Source organism: Phyllobates terribilis, unplaced genomic scaffold (genome assembly GCF_046119375.1).
Source record: "Phyllobates terribilis strain yellow unplaced genomic scaffold, ASM4611937v1 Scaffold_231__1_contigs__length_3143052, whole genome shotgun sequence".
Taxonomy (NCBI): domain Eukaryota; kingdom Metazoa; phylum Chordata; class Amphibia; order Anura; family Dendrobatidae; genus Phyllobates; species Phyllobates terribilis.
In genome coordinates, this window is record NW_027362991.1 from 455,301 (window position 1) to 475,991 (window position 20,691).

General features: G+C 41.7%; 1 protein-coding gene across 1 annotated transcript in view; it reads right to left on the minus strand.

The window, feature by feature from the left end:
* The window catches only part of LOC141215208 (alpha-actinin-3), a 119,438-nt gene extending 100,965 nt beyond the window's left edge, over positions 1-18,473 (minus strand). The window contains exon 1 of the mRNA XM_073665507.1: positions 18,124-18,473. Within this exon, the coding sequence (XP_073521608.1) occupies positions 18,124-18,255 (132 nt within the window). The 5' untranslated portion in view covers positions 18,256-18,473. The remainder of the gene's footprint in view (positions 1-18,123) is intronic.
* Positions 18,474-20,691: the final 2,218 nt, after the last annotated feature.

The following is a 20,691-nucleotide window of genomic DNA, read 5'->3' on the forward strand; positions in this document are numbered from 1 at the left end:
AGTCCTCCCCGGGCCGCATGTGGCCCGTGGGCTCTAGTTTGAGGACCCCTGATGTAGACTATTGGTAATTTACTGGTTTGATTTTTTTGTTACACAGGGAATCACTTATATGTCTTCTCACTTTTAATGTTAATGCAGTATCTAATAAATGTCTCATTACTGGAGTCCAAGGTTTGAGACTGCCATAGCTTTTCTTAGTGCTGTGTTATCATTTGAATGGGGGCTATTTTGCATTTCCGAACAAATTAAGTAAGAAATGTTGGGACATAACTCCTTCATTTCAGGCTTTGGTTTGGCTCCTAGCGTGGTCAGGTCACATCTGATTAGACATTGATGCTATAGCCATTAAATAAACCTAACATCATTCACTAGGTCCGCTATTCCATATATATGGAGTCAAGAATTACTCTGTATTATTATTTTCATATGACATATTTACGTTAGAAACTTTCCTTGACTAACTTTTATTAACTGTTATGTTTTTTATACATATATATATATATATATATACCTGTATATATATTAATAAAAATAATATATATTTGTATATTTTAATGCAAGTGTTAATTCCTATTAGTCACATTCTACTTTATTTAAAAGGTTATTCCCAGAATTGTAATTTATCCCCCATCCACAGGATCAGGAACAGACACACAAAGAAGATGGTCACTGTGCAAGAACACTATATGGATCCTTTACAGTCCAATAGCTCATCATAATGCACAATTCCACCTGCTTTGGAGGAGAAAGCAGGTCCTCATAGCTCTTGAGCCCTTGTGCAGTTGCACAGATTGTACCAATGGTATGTCCGCCTCTGGTCAGGATAGGGAATAACTTACTGATCACTGGAGATCCAACCACTGGAACTCCCAAGAATGAGTCTCTCGAACCCAGGAACTTACTCAATGCTGGCGGGGGTCCATCTGCAGGGAACCTCCAACTCTATTGAGAATGAGAATCTGGAATAGTGCTCTGCAAAGCCCCATCTTGAATAGAGCAGAGGGGCACATGCGAATATTACAATCCATTCACTACGATTCCTAGTCTATGGGCCTACTGGAACTAGCTCAGCGCAGTGTTTGGCTTTCACCGTCAGTCCCATAGTGAATGAATGGAGCGGAGATCGAGCATATGCACCTTTGTTCCATTCACAATGGGACTCTGCAGAGCTTGGGTTCCATATTCCTGTTCTCAAGATCGCTGGCAGTCCCTGCAGTCAAACCTCCAGCAATCAGTAAGCTGTCTCATATTCTATGGATAGTGGATAACTTACTATTTTGGGAATAATTCTTTTTTATTTTAAGGTTTTTAAGGTTTTGTAATGCACTAGCATATATCTAGATCCTATTAGGCAGTATAATAGGGCAGTACCCTTTTAGACATCAAATGTGAACCCTTGGCTTTGTTAACACCACAATCAGTTAGGGCTCATTTAGATGTCTATGTCAATTGGTCCGAGCATGGATCGCTGAAGCACGGACTAGCTGTGTCTCTCCCAACCCGAGCATAACAGCTTCATATATTTCTATGAGGCTGTCACGCTCGGGTTGGGAGAACTGCAGCCAGTCCATGCTTTAGCGATCCATGCTCGGACCGATTGGAAGGGACGTCTGAATGAGTCTTAAGTATGATCGCTGTTGTGGATGATTGTGAATGTCTCTGGTTGTCCGATCACAGTGACTGACATCTCTGCTACTTCCAGTCCAACTGGAGAGTCAGCAAGGTGGTCAAGAGTGAGATTATTCCTTTAAGAATACGTTCTCTTTTTCTTTCCAGCTCACATGGTAGAAACCAATGGGAAAATATGCATGAACATGTAGACTAGTACTCAGGCTTGAAGACCTACAAGCTAGCCATATAATATATGGTCAATGATCCCTAGAAAGCTAGAAAAACTGATTGGTAGCCTATTTTGGGGAGGAGGAAGTTAAATAGAAGGGAAGAATCTCCCCTATGAGTAATATCTCAATCCACGTATTAGTAGACCCCAAAATGACATGAGAGGGATTTTAATCCAAAAATATCAATTTTATTAGAAAATGTAAAAGTTACATAGCAATATGAATATTTTTCCCTTCTATTTAACTTCCTCCTCCCAAAATAGGCTACCAATCAGTTTTTCTAGTACTCAGGCTTGGACTGACGAACCGTACAACAGGAGAATCCTCCGGTAGGCCACCACCCTCTTATATGAGCAGTATTTGGCACTATATACTTGAATCATTATGTACAAGTATTGCAAATTGAGATTCTGTTTTGGCTTTTATTCTAAGTCATGTGACAAGGCTCGTTAAAGGGTCGATATTGACATTTAGGATCACTACTTCTAATAGGTGGCGCTATAGTTCTAGTCCTCTTCCTCTCTGAAGAGACAGTTTGCATACTTAATTTCCCAGAGGAGCATGCATGGCTTGTAAGTCTCCTTACTCTGGCATGCCAGGCTTGGCATGTCACTCTCCACAAGGAGAAAGGTTACCCCTTACACCCCCATCAGGAAAAACAAACCCAAACTATATAAAGAAGAAAAAGTATATTGCTGTCATAAGTATTCCTTGGGCTAGGCCATCAATGTGTAATCATTAAGGCTCAGCACTGGGTTTGCAGCCCTTCATTCAGCTGATCTAATATGGTCCTGTCAGTCAGACCCCTGCCAATGAAATATTAATGGCCTCTCAGTGTTTTTTGTCTAAAATGTTTGTTTCTTCCAGAAAAGCTCCTCTATAGCATACAAGTTAATGGGTCGGGTTCAACATTGCATTTCTGCCAGTTTTTTGGTGTAAATATTTCTCAATTAATGGCTTTTTTTTACTGTGATTTTTTAAAAGTGATTTTATGTACGCCAGGTATATTTGTGCACTATTTTGCAACATTTTGCAAAACATGTGACTTCTCCGGTTAAAAAAAATTGCAAAACCACTTAAAGACAGAAAAGAGGACAATTTTGGGCATTGCAAAAAAATTCATGAATCATGTGCAGCATTTGGATGAATTTGTCTAAAATTAACATTGACTTAAAAAAAACGCAAATGATGAATTGAGCCCACTGTGTAGAGGTGGAAGATGTTGAAAGCAGTTCAGAATGGTCTAAAATAACAAAAGAAATCCTGTGGGGGCCTCATAATTGCAAGAGGCACCCATAATGCCAGCATTCGAGTGCCAACCAATGTAGTTTACACTGTCCGGGTCCGAAGTAGCTGCTGGACCAGACTAATGCAAATCTTTTTGCTCATGTCTAGTTCCAACGATTCCTGGGTCCCCCAATAGCCATGGCGTTCTTGCCCAGACATGTGATCACTGCAGACAATATTTGGCTGTTGCAGGTCATCGTTGCATCTAGTGACTTGGCTGAGTTGGAAACAGAAAGTGGAGACTAGTGGGTACCTGGAAAGAATGGCGTAACTTGAAGCTTGTGGTCCCCAATGCAAAATCTCCAACAGGGTCCCCACCTATCACAGGTCTTTAATAGTAATGGTCCTCTCATATGGGACAAAGGGACCTTTGCGTTCCCGGGGCTCCAGTACCCATGGAAGAATACAACCCTTTGCACCCACCATAATTACATCCCTGCCAGGGAGCATTCAGAACCCAAACAGTCGGGATTGGCAAAATTAATTTGGTGTCTTTTGTGATATGGCAGTGTACAAAGATCTCACTATGCCACTGTTGTAGCCGATCAGTAAGTTGCATCCGGCACAACTCGCAAGTTTGAAAATCAAAATCTGCTGTATTTTTTGCGACTTGCATGCTGCAGTTGCACAACTTGCTGGTCGCTATCCAACTAGACTGAATTGTAGCAATGGCATAATGAAATCTATGGCCATGCCATGTGTGTCGGTACCAAAGTCTCTGTGTAGCTCGAACCTAATGTTCTACATGACTTGGAAAACATTTATAAAACATTCCGAGGTATGTCTAATGAGTAGAGATGAGCGAACCCGAACTTAAAAATTTGGGATTCGTACCGAATACTCAGTGTTCTCCCGGAAGTCCGTTTTAATGTTTGGAGTTCCGGGGTAAGTCCGGGAGGAGAGAGAATATTTTCCAACTCCAAAGTTCGGGTCACCATTGTATTCAATGAGGTTTGGGTACTGGTTCAAGTTCAGGTACACTTCTGGTACCTAAACCGAACTTAGGACTAAAGTTTGGGTTGGGTACAAGAACCCGAACTTCCATGGGTCCACTCATCCCCACTAATGAGAGAAATGGCCTCTTTGCCATATAAGTATTAATAGAAACCTCTCGGCTTGGTAATGCAGTTCAATTTATAGACAACGTCTTATAGAGCAGGAGAAGCTGAACAGATTGATATATAGGTTTGTAGGAAAATATTCAGAACAACATATGTTATTCATTGAAATCCCGGCTCATTTTGTGCAATCACTGATTAGGACCAGCCCACTGGACTCCTAAACCCATGCAGGGATTTCAATAGCTAAATTCCTAGTTATCGTGACTCTTTTCTCACAAAACTATATACCAATCTGTTCAGCTCCAGATACTCTATAACATTATGCCATTAGATTACACAGTATTCCCAAGCCGGCAGGTTTCCTTTAATGGCAGATTATGTGGTAATCCATATAAAAATGCATAAAGTTCAGTTGCAGAGAAGCGTGTACAGTAACCATCATGCATAGCAGATTCTGCCTCTAAATAGCAGCACAGATCTGCTGCACTCCGTGCAGTGAGCTGCTCATATTGTAGTGCACACTCCTGCATTATAGTCATTTTTTCTATATAATTGGAAACACACTTTAGTAATCTCTCCCCAATCATATTTCTCAATATTATAATCTCATTTTACCTTCATGTAACACAAGTGTGAGGACTCTGAGACTAACATTGCAGGAAATTTCCATAACCTGTAAATTCACATTTGAAATATAGACCTCCAGGGCTGTTGCAACCTGATAAAGGTTTGTTGTAACCTGATATTAATGTACGTTTGGTTAAGCCCCCTTTTTTTTACTTTTGTTAATTAGTCCTGCAGAGTCAATGTACATGCAGTAAACCGTGTAGATGAATGTGCTCGATGTAACTAGCAAGGTTATATATAGATATCTGGTACATATTTGGAATACAATATCAATGTCATAGATACATCTGTCAGGAGTCTTCACACCTCAGCTATGTGACCCTTCACACCTCATCCAGTGAATCTAATAGGACAGCATGACAAGCTATATATCACATGCCTGTGCCAATTAAAGGATTAATACCATATAGGAATAACTCATGGTAATGACAGTTATAACAGTGATATATAAGAGTTGGAGCTCTATATTCTCACAATTCATTCTTTCTATGTGTATTTAGTATTAGATATATGTCAGCCAAGCATGAAAAAACAGGAGGGAATAGACAAAAAGCTGTCAGATACCTCCACTACTTTAGGAGACCAAAGGATGAACATGCTGAAATCCACAATGCCTAACCATTGTCACCACCAACTCCTCCTGTGATTGTCGGTGGATCATGCCATGTGTCCTTAAGAGCCCAATTTAAAGTGTCATTTTGCAAAAAAATTAAGGTTTAAATATTTTTTCTCAACTGACCAATTAGTACCTATCCATCACTGGAGGCTGACTGAAGGAACCCCCACTGATCCTGCGAATGTGACCCGGAAGTTCTCCAATAGAATGGAGTGCACTGCCACTCTTCATTCATTGTCCATTCATTGACTCTATTCATTATCTATAGGATTGGCAGCTATCTCTGGCAGTCCTAAAGACAATGAATGGAATGATGACGACTGCTCCATCCTAATTGGGGATTTCAGAAACACGTTCATGGCATCAGTGGATCTTTAACAGTCTGTCCCCCAGCAATTCGTAAGTTATCATCTGAATAATTCTTTAAATTTAATTTTCTGCAAAATTTTATTTCAAATTGGGCTACAAAGGAAACATTTGGAGACTGGAAGTAACAGAACCAGCAGATATTGATGGCAGTTTGGGGAGATAAACAAGACCTCACAAGACTTCCCCTTAAAAGGTTTGTCCAACAGTAATTTTTCCTTAGCCATGGATTGATTAAAAATAATACATGGAAGCATACTCCACTTTTCCTCTTCCTCTTCTACTGCTCACACAGATCCAGCATAACCATTTCCAGAGGTCTTTGCCAGCTCCAGAAGTGGTGGCAACCCCACATGCGGAAGTCAATGCACTGCTGCAGCTTATAATTGTCTATAGAGTATGGAGGTCTGGGGATCAAAAGGGAGACATCAGATGGTGTGCTCTTCTAGTAACCTGACTGCTGCAGCGGTGCTGCGACTCCCGAACCAAGCAGACACCGCTTTTGGAGCCGGCGGAGCAGCCTGCCCTGGATCCACGGGGGCACTGGTAGGTGAGTATGCCTTTGTTTATTATTTTCAATCAATTAGTGGCATTAAAAAATTAATTTGATGCATTCAGTACTATTATGTATAAGGTACCCCATTCACAGAGGAGTAACTATAATAGGTGCAGGGGTTGCAATCCCACCTGAGCCTTGGAAGGCCCCAAAAGGTCGCTTAGGTCCATATAAAAAGACCATTAATATTGAAGATTTGCAATAGTTGAGGGCCCCGTTGGAGCTTTTACATTAGGGCCCATGAACTTCAAGTTACCCCACTGCCAAATCACACTCGTACATTTGACCAGCATTTTGCATCCTTTTCTCAAGCCAAACTCCATAGTGGATGTAAAAAAAGAGAAGTATAAATGGTTCCATTACATGGTTATAATATAGGTAAATCTTGTACCAATGTATGTCAGTGTTTATATGCTACTTTATTGATATTTGGGATATGTAGTATCCCATTTTCTATATTCTTGAGGAGCACATGAGAAGTTGCAGTGTTCAACTTCCTCCACTGCTCCTGCTCTAGTTTCGCAGCGTGAATTAAGGAGGCGATATGGTATATCCTGTGACATGCCCCTCCATCCGCAGCCCTCTTATAGATGGGATAGCTTCAGAAATACAGAAAATGGGACACAAAAAAAAAGAAGCATGTTTTAGCGCGTAGAATATAATCATCTTTAACATATATTAGCTTACATTAGCAATATAGCAACCCCTTAAATAAGTGGAGTTAAATTACTAAACAGATATGCAAATGTGTATGAGGCCTTATAGTTTTTTATACTTTGCCGTATTTAAAGAAGCTGTCCACTACTTTTCCACTGATGTCCTATCCTTAGGATAGGTCATCAATGTGTGATCGGCCGGGGTCCGACACCCGGGACCTCCGCCGATTAGCTGCTATCGTGGTGGAAGTAGTCACTGGCAGAGCTGCTCCGCCTACTTGTAGTGGCCGCCACAGGGTACAACACATCTGCCTCCTATTGATTTGAAGTACCAAGCCTCGACCACTACAAGTAGATGGAGCAGCTCAGCAAATGAGTACTTCTCGCCGGTGGCTGCCGCCAACGACACTGGTAACAGCTGAGCCGGTTGTCGGATCCTGGACGATCAGACATTGATGACTTATCCTAAGGATAGGACATCAATGGAAAAGTAGAGGACAACCTATTTTAATTGCAAACATTGAGGCATCCCATGTTTTTGAGTTATTACTCCAGCATTCCAGATTCTAACATTGCTTTAAGTCTTTGTTCTCACGAGCTTTTGGTGAGTTTTTGACACTGCATATTTTTAAAAAAAATACAAGTACCCTATTTTACTTAAAGAGTGCAGAAATGATGCAGAAAATCTGCAACACCAAAAACTCATCTTGAGAACGTGGCCTAAGGGCTCGTGCAGACCTTAGTTTCGGTCCGAGTGCGATCCGTCAAAACATCGGATCACACTCGGAGCAATGTTATTTAATGAGGCCGTGCACATGTCCGATTTTTTCCTAAGATTGAGTCTGTTTGAGGAAAAAAGTTGTAGCATGGCCGTTTTGCCCCGGTAATCGGATCACACTCGGACATTCAATTCAATGAGTGAGTGTAAAAATCGGACCGCACTCAGATGACAACCGAGTCCGATTTTCATGGACAGACTGAATGGAGAAGATGGAGAATTTTTTTTATTATTCTCCATATTCGAGAAAAACTAGATCAAAGTGTAATAATCGGACCATTTTTCTCAGATGGAGAACATATACGATCGTGTAGCCCTAGCCTAAGTGTGTTTTGACCAAAAACATAAAGCCTAAATTAGATCTGAGACTGTATTCAAGTGAGATTTCTAGAAGCTTGTAATACAGATTGTTGGAATAAATATGGACCCTCATGAATTTGACGAAGGCAGCGCTCTCTACGCCTCAAATCTTATTCCAGCAGGGGGTTTGAAAGAGACTTGCAGCGAGGCACACACAGAGGTACAGTACAGACCAAAAGTTTGGACACACCTTCTCATTTAAAGATTTTTCTGTATTTTCATGACTTTGAAAATTGTACATTCACAATGAAGGCATCAAAACTATGAATTAACACATGTGGAATTACATACTTAACAAAAAAGTATGAAACAACTGATAATATGTCTTATATTCTAGTTTCTTCAAAGTAGCCACCTTTTGCTTTGATGACTGCTTTGCACACTCTTGGCATTCTCTTGATGAGCTTCAAGAGGTAGTCACCGGAAATGGTTTTCACTTCACAGGTGTGCCCTGTCAGGTTTAATAAGTGGGATTTCTTGCCTTATAAATGTAGTTGGGACCATCAGTTGTGTTGTGCAGAAGTCTGGTGGATACACAGCTGATAGGCCTACTGAATAGACTGTTAGAATTTGTATTATGGCAAGAAAAAAAGCAGCTAAGCAAAGAAAAACGAGTGGCCATCATTACTTTTAGAAATGAAGGTCAGTCAGTGCGAAAAATTGGGCAAACTTTGAAAGTGTCCCCAAGTGCAGCTGCAAAACCATCAAGCGCTACAAAGAAACTGGCTCACATGAGGACCGCCCCAGGAAAGGAAGACCAAGAGACACCTCTGCTTCTGAGGATAAGTTTATCCGAGTCACCAGCCTCAGAAATCGCAGGTTAACAGCAGCTCAGATTAGAGACCAGGTCAATGCCACACAGAGTTCTTGCAGCAGACACATCTCTACAACAACTGTTAAGAGGAGACTTTGTGCAGCAGGCCTTCATGGTAAAATAGCTGCTAGGAAACCACTGCTAAGGACAGGCAACGAGCAGAAGAGACTTGTTTGGGCTAAAGAACACAAGGAATGGACATTAGACCAGTGGAAATCTGTGCTTTGGTCTGATGAGTCCAAATTTGAGATCTTTGGTTCCAACCACCGTGTCTTTGTGCGACGCAGAAAAGGTGAACGGATGCACTCTGCATGCCTGGTTCCCACCGTGAAGCATGGAGGAGGAGGTGTGATGGTGTGGGGGTGCTTTGCTGGTGACACTGTTGGGGATTTATTCAAAATTGAAGTCATACTGAACCAGCATGGCTACCACAGCATCTTGCAGCGGCATGCTATTCCATCCGGTTTGCATTTAGTTGAACCATCATTTATTTTTCAACAGGACAATGACCCCAAACACACCTCCAGGCTGTGTAAGGGCTATTTGACCAAGAAGGAGAGTGATGGGGTGCTACGCCAGATGACCTGGCCTCCACAGTCACCAGACCCGAACCCAATCGAGATGGTTTGGGGTGAGCTGGACCGCAGAGTGAAGGTAAAAGGGCCAACAAGTGCTAAGCATCTCTGGGAACTCCTTCAAGATTGTTGGAAGACCATTTCCGGTGACTACCTCTTGAAGCTACTTCATGCCTCATCAAGTCCGGAGTGAAGATCGCTGGCCTTGATGAATTGGGGCCATGATGTTTTGTACACTACTAAACTGTCCAAAACAAAAACTGTCTTAGTCCCCCATAGCAACCAATCAGAGCTCAGCTTTCATGTTATAAACTGCTCTGGTAAAATGAAAGCTGAACTGTGATTGGTTGCTATGGGCAACAAAAGACAGTTTTAATAAATCTGCCCCACGTTTTCCCTAGAAGAAATGCTAGAAGAATAGATCCTTAATGCAATGTCTCATAAAATGTGGTACAAATGGGGCACATTTATGAAACTGGCAAAATAAAAAAGGCATTAGCTGCCCATATCCATATCAACCAATCACATCACAACTTTCATTTTACCAGAGCTATTAAAAAAATGAAATCTGCTCTATGATTGGCTGATATGGGCAGTAATAATAAGTTGTTGATTTTTTTAGACACTTTTGATAAATGAGGTGCACAATGATTTCTATCAGAATCCATGTGAAAATACATTTGCAGAAAAAGGACAGTATACAGATATAATTGAGGCCCATAGTAGGCCATGAGTTTTGCATTACATCTTTGTATCATTTTGAAGTTGCATGGAGCAGTGAATCGATTAACCCACAACATTGCACCTTAAAGTGGTTGTCCAGTTAATATAAGTTATCATTTATCCATATGTGATAACTAGCCTTAATCCTCATTACAAAAAGACGCAGCAGGTAGGATGCCCAACCACCACTTAATTCATTCCCTGTGGGGTTGCTGGTAAAAGGCGAGTGCAGCACTTGGCATCCTCATAGGGAACTAATGGAGCAGCGGTCGAGCAGGTGCATAAGTCAAACGGGTATAAAATTCCCCATTATGACAGTCTGTGAGGGTCCCAGCAGTCGGACTCCCACTAATAAACAAGTTACCACCTATCATTATTACTAATAAAGCAATTTATCCCCTATCCATTCATACTTTTCCTCTATCCATATATACTTAACGATAATTGTGGATCTGGCTGCTGAGACTCTCATCAATCCCGTGAATAGGGTTCTCGAACATGGAAACCAGGCTCTGCAGTCCTGTCTGAATGGAGCGGTGGTGCACATGGTCATCATCTGCTCCATTCATTGTCTATGGGACTGCTGAAGAATGGGACTGGTTGTCCAAAACATAATATTTTGCCTACAATGTTCATATAACTATTAAAAACTGTTAAAAAATCAACACAAACTTATGTGTTCTGCTTATACTTTGCAGGGTGTTAATAACACTAGCATGTACGCTAGATGTGTTGAACGAGGGGAGGGGAGACAACATGAATGAAAGAAATGGGGAGCGGGTATGTAAGGAAGTGGAGGTGCTGCCCACACCCCTTGGAGAGATATGTGTTGTTATATAATGCGTTGCACTGTTATAAATGTGATTTTATCTGTTTAGTCATTTGCATGCATTTAGTTGGGGAATAGATAGACTTAACCTTTGGGACTAGCCCGGAATGGGAGGGGCAAAATGGGAAGACAGAAGACAACTTCCTGATAGTGAGTCTGTTAGAGTTCAGCAAAGACAGACATAAGATCTGACAGTTGGCAGACTGACATGTTATAATGTGTTGAGTGCGAAGAGGGAAGATCACAGGACATCGGATAATACGTGCTAAGGACTAAGGAAACGTGAAGAGATATCTGCCGGAGAGATTTAATGGGGAGATTTGACAGAACCAAGGACAAAGAGGCCACCTAGATTGTATGGAACTTAACCCAGGGGAAGGAGAAGGCCCACTTATAGGGGATTGAACGAGAAGTACCCCAAGCAGCAGGGTCCTCATTAGTAAGTTGGGAAATGAGAGTAGCTGGGAGCAGCTGTAGCGTTACCCCTCGACACGTGCGGCTCTCTCAGGGGAAGACAAAGTCTCCCATAACCGTTTGCTGGATTGTCATGTGATGCAAGAGTATCAAAAGAAAGAGAAATTATTTAAGTGTTATTAAATGTAGCTGAGAAGTGCCCATGCCTGCTTAAAGCAAGAGAAACTTTTGTGAAGAAACATGCCTATTATCTGATGTACATAGTTCTTATCACTTAATATTCAGTAAAAGCAAGTTTAATGTTGGACTTTGGTCTCCCTCATTTTGTTCTTTAACATCTGGTCCTGGCCTGCCCGATATAGCTGCACCGTGCAGTCTGCAGAGGCATATCGCTCAGGTAACATCGCATTCACACACAGACAGGATCTCCATTTTCATGTAGCTTGCCGGGGCATAAATGACGAGTACCTTCCCCACGGCTACTGCCCCTCGCCACGGTACAGGTGTATTCAAATTTAATTTTCTATTATTGAGCCAGGGAATGGTTAAAAAATAAAATAAAATAAAACAGAAAAGCTCCTCTCTAATCTCAAGATTTTGCCAAGAATTTACACCATTTGCATCTTGCACATCTATTTGTAAAAGTGGAATGAAATGGCGGCTTACTGCTTAATCCAGATTTATGATCTGTGACTTTTAAAAAAGTTGCAAATTAGGAAGCCAAATGACATTCATTGCATGTCCATAGGATATGATAGACATTTCTGCTAGACAAGGTTCTCACCTCCTCTGACCTCTGTACTAAGTTATTTTTGTAACTTACATAGAAGAGAATGTGTGCGACACTCCTCCAGTATGATCATTTATTAGCAGCAGTCACCAGTCAAGATCTACTCCAAAAAGGTTGTCCAGGGGCCAACACTTAAATTGCATATTGTGTGGAAATGCCATAATTGTGTTTGGCTGGAATATACCTTTAAGTACATTTCTTCTAGCTTTCTCTTTTGTGGAGAATAAAAGTGCCCATAGACATTAGACAGTGGTTTATGAAAATGAATAATTTCAAACAAAAAGTTGGGAAAAACTTCCCAAGAGAGAGTGCCATTCTCATGATTGATCTTCAGGAGCACAGTGCTCCCCTGCCTCCCAGCTTCCTACTTGCTGGGGGGCATTGTGTTCCTGATGACTGACAGTATCATTGACGGTTCGGGTCAGCAGCATGGTTGCTCCATTAACTCGATCTATGTGCTCTCCCATAGTGTAGAGACAGCTTTTCTTCTGCAACATGTGAGAAGCACAGGGAAGAAGCTAACCGGATCCAGTGATCTGACCAACTTCAGAAAAGCGCTCACAAGCTCTATAGCTTGTAAGCACGTGCTCCATGGCCATTGCTGATTTACTGCATAGGAGCTGGAAATCTATGCAAAGAGCAGTACACAATAGAAATAAAAATCCCTCCTTTCTTGAGAAGAGAGTGGAGTAAGAGGTCAATTGCAAAGTTGCTTGTTTTTACAAGCTCTTTGCATTTTACCTATTTATGACGATGAGAAAACCCTTTTAACAGTGAGCTGCTGTTTTAGCCAACCGATCATACACTGCCATAGTATGAAATTAAGTTGATCAAGATTGATTTTTTTTTCATCTGATAATTGGACGAAATATCTTTTTGTTGAAAAAGTATTCCCAGAAGGATTGCTCAATCAACATGTATGGCCGGGTTGAACAACTGTAACGGTCTATATAGACTAAAATGTGTGGCTGCATCGGTGTAACAGTCGTTCACAAGAAGATCATTTTCAATGGTTGTTCAGCTATCAAACTTTTCTTATCTAATGTGTATGACAATCCCTTCTCATACCCCACGCTTGGCCCTGATAAAATAAAAAAGCCTATACTCTCTTCCCGTGCCGATACTGTTCCCGCAGTGTCGGCACTCGCAGTCCCGGAGCCCTCGAGGTGTTGTGACACGTGAGCCAGTCGCCCAATCAGCGCCGGCGTCACTGTCCCCGCCCCCTGTCAAATTGAACATCAAGAGGAAGTCCGGGCTGCAGCTGATCTCTGACTTCCTCTTCATGTTCAATTCATACGAAGGCGGGGACAGTGACGCCAGCGCTGATTGGCTCACGTGTCACAATACCGTATGAGAGCCCCGGGGAGATCGGGGAACGGCGCCGGCACGGGAGGTGAGTTTAGGCTTTTTTATTTTATCGGGGCCAAGCGTGGGGGATTACAAGGAGTTGTCCAAGTGGTGGACACCTTCTTTAATGATGACACTGTTATGGCGCACTTTACTTATCACTATGTTGTTCTGAGCCATATACGCGGACCAAGAGGAACCCCTGTAGGGCTCATTTAAAGGATCACATGTGTGGAGTGTGTTCCATTATATTTTCTTCCAAAAACAAGAGCATATCTTATAGAAGAGTATTTCATTAAAAACTTTTATATTGTCCTAAATGTATCTGAAAGCAAAATGAACCACAATTATAGCCTTGTCCACACGGATGACATTTCACCTGACTGCAGTGGTCCACACTATGGATGAAACATAACCTCAATGGACCATAATGAATTGCTATTGTTCTGTGGCGTGCCATATGTATGGGTGGCATGTCCGCCTACAGAGGGGTAAACAACCAACAGCAGGATAAAAGTTCGATGACAGCTTCTAAATAGAGAGGAATACCTACTGTAACATTTTATACCATGGATATTACACCTTTGTGTCTCCATGGTTACAGACTACAAATAATCCCTGTGTAGTCTGATTTTACAGTCAGAGGTAGCTCCCTTCCATGTGTTCTCTACTTCTTTACTAAGTGTATGCACAAATTAGGGGACAGAGAAAATTTACAAAAAGCTCTATGTAAAGCTTCAAATGGGGGCAGACGCAGATAGAAAAGGGCCCCTGTGCAAGAACAGTACATAGGCCCTTTTATGTGTCAAAAGCTGTTCACTTCTTTGGAGATGAAAGTGGTCCCCCTTTCCTGTGGGGCACCCATGTGGCGGCATAGGTTGCACCTATGGTATATCCACCCCTGGCTATAGACATAAACCATCAGCAGGTTGAAGCAAGTCTAATTGCAAAGTTGCCTCAATTTTCATTTTACTTAAAAAAAAATAAAAAAAATAAAGAGATGTTTGTCAATGGAGCTTAATTTTACAATGGAATTACATGCTTGCTTGTTTATATTGAGAAGCTGAAAAATAAAATTAATATTTTACTAGTGCACAAAGTTTCTGTCCGGTGTATATAGACCTTTTTTCTAGCAATACGGTGGTGTAAAAATCACATTTAAATAGTGGAGTCAATCACCAAACTGATTCATATTAATTACATGTATATATACTGGATAAATAAATGTATATTACATGATATATATTTATATAAATGTACATGCATATTTATTTATCTATCATATATATATGTATATATATATATTAAAAAAACAAATAGTGCTTGCATATATATATACATACAGTACAGACCAAAAGTTTGGACACACCTTCTCATTTAAAGATTTTTCTGTATCTTCATGACTTTGAAAATTGTACATTCTCACTGAAGGCATCAAAACTATGAATTAACACATGTGGAATTATATACTTAACAAAAAAGTGTGAAACAACTGAAAATATGTCTTATATTCTAGGTTCTTCAAAGTAGCCACCTTTTGCTTTGATGACTGCTTTGCACACTCTTGGCATTCTCTTGATGAGCTTCAAGAGGTAGTCACCGGAAATGGTTTTCACTTCACAGGTGTGCACTGTCAGGTTTAATAAGTGGGATTTCTTGCCTTATAAATGGGGTTGGGACCATCAGTTGTGTTGTGCAGAAGTCTGGTGTATACACAGCTGATAGGCCTACTGAATAGACTGTTAGAATTTGTATTATGGCAAGAAAAAAGCAGCTAAGTAAAGAAAAACGAGTGGCCATCATTACATTAAGAAATGAAGGTCAGTCAGTCCGAAAAATTGGGAAAACTTTGAAAGTGTCCCAAAGTGCAGTTGCAAAAACTATCAAGCGCTACAAAGAAACTGGCTCACATGAGGACCGCCCCAGGAAAGGAAGACCAAGAGTCACCTCTGCTTCTGAGGATAAGTTTATCCGAGTCACCAGCCTCAGAAATTGCAGGTTAACAGCAGCTCAGATTAGAGACCAGGTCAATGCCACACAGAGTTCTAGCAGCAGACACATCTCTACAACAACTGTTAAGAGGAGACTTTGTGCAGCAGGCCTTCATGGTAAAATAGTTGCTAGGAAACCACTGCTAAGGACAGGCAACAAGCATAAGAGACTTGTTTGGGCTAAAGAACACAAGGCATGGACATTAAACCAGTGGAAATCTGTGCTTTGGTCTGATGAGTCCAAATTTGAGATCTTTGGTTCCAACGACCGTGTCTTTGTGCGACGCAGAAAAGGTGAACGGATGGACTCTACATGCCTGGTTCCCACTGTGAAGCATGGAGGAGGAGGTGTGATGGTGTTGGGGTGCTTTGCTGGTGACACTGTTGGGGATTTATTCAAAATTGAAGGCATACTGAACCAGCATGGCTACCACAGCATCTTGCAGCGGCATGCTATTCCATCCAGTTTGCGTTTAGTTGGATCATCATTTATTTTTCAACAGGACAATGACCCCAAACACACCTCCAGGCTGTGTAAGGGCTATTTGACCAAGAAGGAGAGTGATGGGGTGCTACGCCAGATGACCTGGCCTCCACAGTCACCAGACCTGAACCCAATCTAGATGGTTTTGGGTGAGCTGGACCGCAGAGTGAAGGCAAAAGGGACAACAAGTGCTTAGCATCTCTGGGAACTCCTTCAAGATTGTTGGAAGACCATTTCCGGTGACTACCTCTTGAAGCTCATCAAGAGAATGCCAAAAGTGTGCAAAGCAGTCATCAAAGGAAAAGGTGGCTACTTTGAAGAACCTAGAATATAAGACATATTTTCAGTTGTTTCACACTTTTTTGTTAAGTATATAGTTCCACATGTGTTAATTCATAGTTTTGATGCCTTCAGTGTGAATGTACAATTTTCATAGTCATGAAAATACAGAAAAATGTTTAAATGAGAAGGTGTGTCCAAACTTTTGGTCTGTACTGTATATATATATATATATATATATATATATATATATATATTAATTATGGATACATGTATATATGCACTATATAGTTGTTACACCATTTTATGGCTTAAAAAGGCCCCTACCCTACACACCATACTGAAACGCTGTGTACGTGGGCAAATTAGGAAGATAAAATGCTTTTTCACACAAACTACATAAGAGTGCTGCCTTCTTTTGGGTAATCCTTTGAGTCGGGGGATCCTAAATGCTTTCAAATGCAACTATCTTTAAACTTTAGTTAAAAAATGTCAAGGAATTTTAAAGTGTAATTTTAGTCATTGTTAAAAATTAACATTTATATATCTGTTATTTTTTTTAGACAACATAAATTATATATGGCATCTTGCTTTCTCTGATTGGTTGCAGTTATTGTTTTCTTTCTTAGAAATTGTCATTTTCCCTGGTCATCATTTTTTACTATTACTTTATGTATCTCATACATTACTGATTTAGGCAAATTGCAGATATTTTGGTGGAAATTGATCTGTAATAATATATTATAAATTACAATATTTAGCATTGTTGAGGTTTTTATTATTATTATTATTATTATTATTTGGGTAAACTGATGTTTTCATTTGTTAATTCTATTATGTTATTTATTCAGATCCTAGAGCAGCGATTCTTGCCTGTAACAATGTATCTCACATCACTAATTTGTGATTTATTGGAGCTCTGGTCCAGGGTTAGAGATGTTCGTAGCCACATTCCCCCACCACCCAGTCGCTGGCTGCTTTTGGTTGCCAACAAACACAATATTGATTATGTCTATGGAAAACTAGAGGTCACCCTCCATTTGATATAAAGCAAACACTGTTTCATGCCATTCCAAACATTTATGACACGGGCAGATAAAGTGACTAGACTGATGTCATTAGAGATTCGATGACCATGCTTGCCTCTATATCTGTACGTTGAAGTCATATCCCAACCATAAAGTCTCCACCGTGCCACCTGATCGCCCTCCTCATACATTCCACATAATGATGACACCTTCTACTGAAAATGTCACCAACCTATAAGGCATCAACCATACCAGGGTTATTACAAGGGACCAGCTGCTCCCAAAACCACAGATGCGGGTTTCCTTTCCCACCCCCCTATGTCCCCTCCCTTACAAGGATCACCTTGCAGCTCTCCAAAACTAAAATGAAGGGGCTGGTTAGAGAATGAAAAACAATCCATCACTCTTGCTGAGCCCACTCCTTCCAAAAAAAGCATCAGTGGAACATCTCGAGCCAGGGAGGGGAGCTGCGTGTGTAGGGTGGGAGAACTCTGGTGGGGGACACCTGTTCAGGGGCCAGCTGGGCAGACTTTGTAGACACACAAGGAAGCCAGTCAGATGGTTTCCTTGCTGCAGTATTAACTACTATTCCCGTCTTGTTTCCTTACCCAATAATGGTATACGTGAAGATTTTTGTTTCTCAAAAGCAGCAAATTGTTTCAAAATAATTTAAGAAAAATATAGAATCCACATGATATTACCTTTCTCTGTTGCTTTTCCCATGCAGGGTCTAGGAGTAGATCCCTATCCCAGTCTTCTTCCTGATGCATGTAGTCTTCTTCTGTAATAGTGTATGAATTGGCATATTGTAGATGTGGATCAATGGCCGTCATCTTTGCGCTCGTCCTTCCCTTGCTCACTCTGTAATTATTCTTGGCTTTGAATTTCAAGGCTCCTGCAGCCCCTGGCCAGCAGGTAGTGGCTTAAGAAATGTATTGCAGTGGTAGGTAGTTGGGAGATCTAACCCAGGAATCCCCTCTTCAAATTGCTTGCTTCCTCCTTACCAGCCTGCTGTCCCTGGTCAAAAAAAATACACGTGACCTATTGCCCATAAGTACCATTAGCTGGGTACCATGTGGTCAGATAGGCACCCATACATGGTGAGTGGGTGGTCTAACAAAACCCCTCCTAGATAATCTGCCCTATGAGTTCAGACCTCATGGAAGTTTGGACAAAAGTTTTTTATAGGATTATTACACTTATTTTTGCGGCAGGTCACATTAGTAATATCAATTTTTAAAGGTCTGTGTCACCTGCTTCACTTTGTAACTCCAAGTTCTTAAGATCTCTCAAGGCTACTGTATGTGACATCTGCCATGATGTCACATCTACAGAAATAGCCTTCTCCCTCCTTGCCGTCTTCCCTGGCATACACTTAAACTGCTAGCACTTTCAGCGTCCAAGAATAGTCCAGCAGTAAAACAAATACTCCCTGCAAATAGCAAGTATGTGACTTTGATACTGCATTGGAGACGGATCATCTCTAAAAAATTCTTCAAATAAAAACTAAGAAGCTAAAGAAAATATAGAGGGCAACAAAGGCAACAGATCTGGGAGCAAATAATAGCAAAATACATTTCAGTGTTTTAAGGACAATGTTATGCTGCATGAGTGCAAAAAAACTTAGAAATTATTTTTTTTCTTTTTTTTCTTGCATTTGCTATTGAATTGCAACTCTACTGGAAAGATCAGAACTTCTGTTGTGAGTTGTGCCCTGCCCATTATCATATAGTTCATGTCCCCAAACACTTGTTTTGTAAATGGAAATGGGCCCCCTTACCTCTTGGGTGCCTGTGCGGCTGCACAGGTTGCACCAATGATATGTCTACCACTATCCTGCACGCATCAGTGACCACCAGTGCCCCTCTAACAGTGTATGCACCTAAACACAACCAAATGCCCTGAACACACCAGTGACAGTCACAGTGCCCCCATAACAGTGCTAACCACAGTGTTCTTTTAGCAGTGCCCATCCCTAAACACTCACAACCTAATGTCATGAACACATCAGTGACAGCCACAGTGCCCCTCTAACAGTGCTAGACACAGTGCCACTCTAACAGTGCTAGACATAGTGGCCCTTAACAGTGCTAGACACAGTGCCCTCTAACAGTGCTAAAAACTGTGTCCCTCTAATAGTGCTAACCACAGTGCCCCTCTAACAGCGCTAGACGCAGTGCCACTCAAACAGTGCTAGACATAGTGCCCCCTAACAGTGCTAGACACAGTGCCCTCTAACAGTGCTAGACACAATGCCCTCTAACAGTGCTAGACACAGTGCCACTCTAACAGTGCTAGACATAGTGCCCCTTAACAGTGCTAGACACAGTGCCCTCTAACAGTGCTAAAAACTGTGTCCCTCTAATAGTGCTAACCACAGTGCCCCTCTAACAGTGCTAACCACAGTGCCCCTCTAACAGTGCTAGACGCAGTGCCACTCAAACAGTGCTAGACATAGTGCCCCCTAACAGTGCTAGACACAGTGCCCTCTAACAGTGCTAGACACAATGCCCTCTAACAGTGCTAGATACAGTGCCCCCTAACAGTGCTAACCACTGTGCCCCTCTAACAGTGCTAACCACAGTGCCCCTCTAACAGTGCTAGACACAGTGCCACTCTAACAGTGCTAGACATAGTGCCCTCTAACAGTGCTAGACACAATGCCCTCTAACAGTGCTAGATACAGTGCCCCCTAACAGTGCTAACCACTGTGCCCCTCTAACAGTGCTAACCACAGTGCCCCTCTAACAATGCTACATACAGTGCCCCCTAACAGTGCTAACCACAGTGCCCCTCTAACAGTGCTAACCACAGTGCCCTCTAACAGAGCTAGATACAGTGCCCCCTAACAGTGCTAACCACAGTGCCCCTCTAACAGTGCTAACCACAGTGCCCCTCTAACAGTGCTAACCACAGTGTCATCTAACAGTGCTAGACACAGTGCCCCCTATCAGTGCTAGACACAGTGCCCCCTAACAGTGCTAGACACAGTGCCCTCTAACAGTGCTAGACACAGTGCCCCTCTAACAGTGTATGCACCTAAACACAACCAAATGCCCTGAACACACCAGTGACAGCCACAGTGCCCATTAACAGTGCTAATCACAGTGCCCCTCTAACAGTGCTAGACACAGTTCCCCCTAACAGTGCTAAATACAGTGCCCCTCTAACAGTGCTAACTACAGTGCCCCTCTAACAGTACTAACCACAGTGCCCCTCTAACAATGCTAACCACAGTGCCCCCTAACAGTGCTAACCACAGTGCCCCC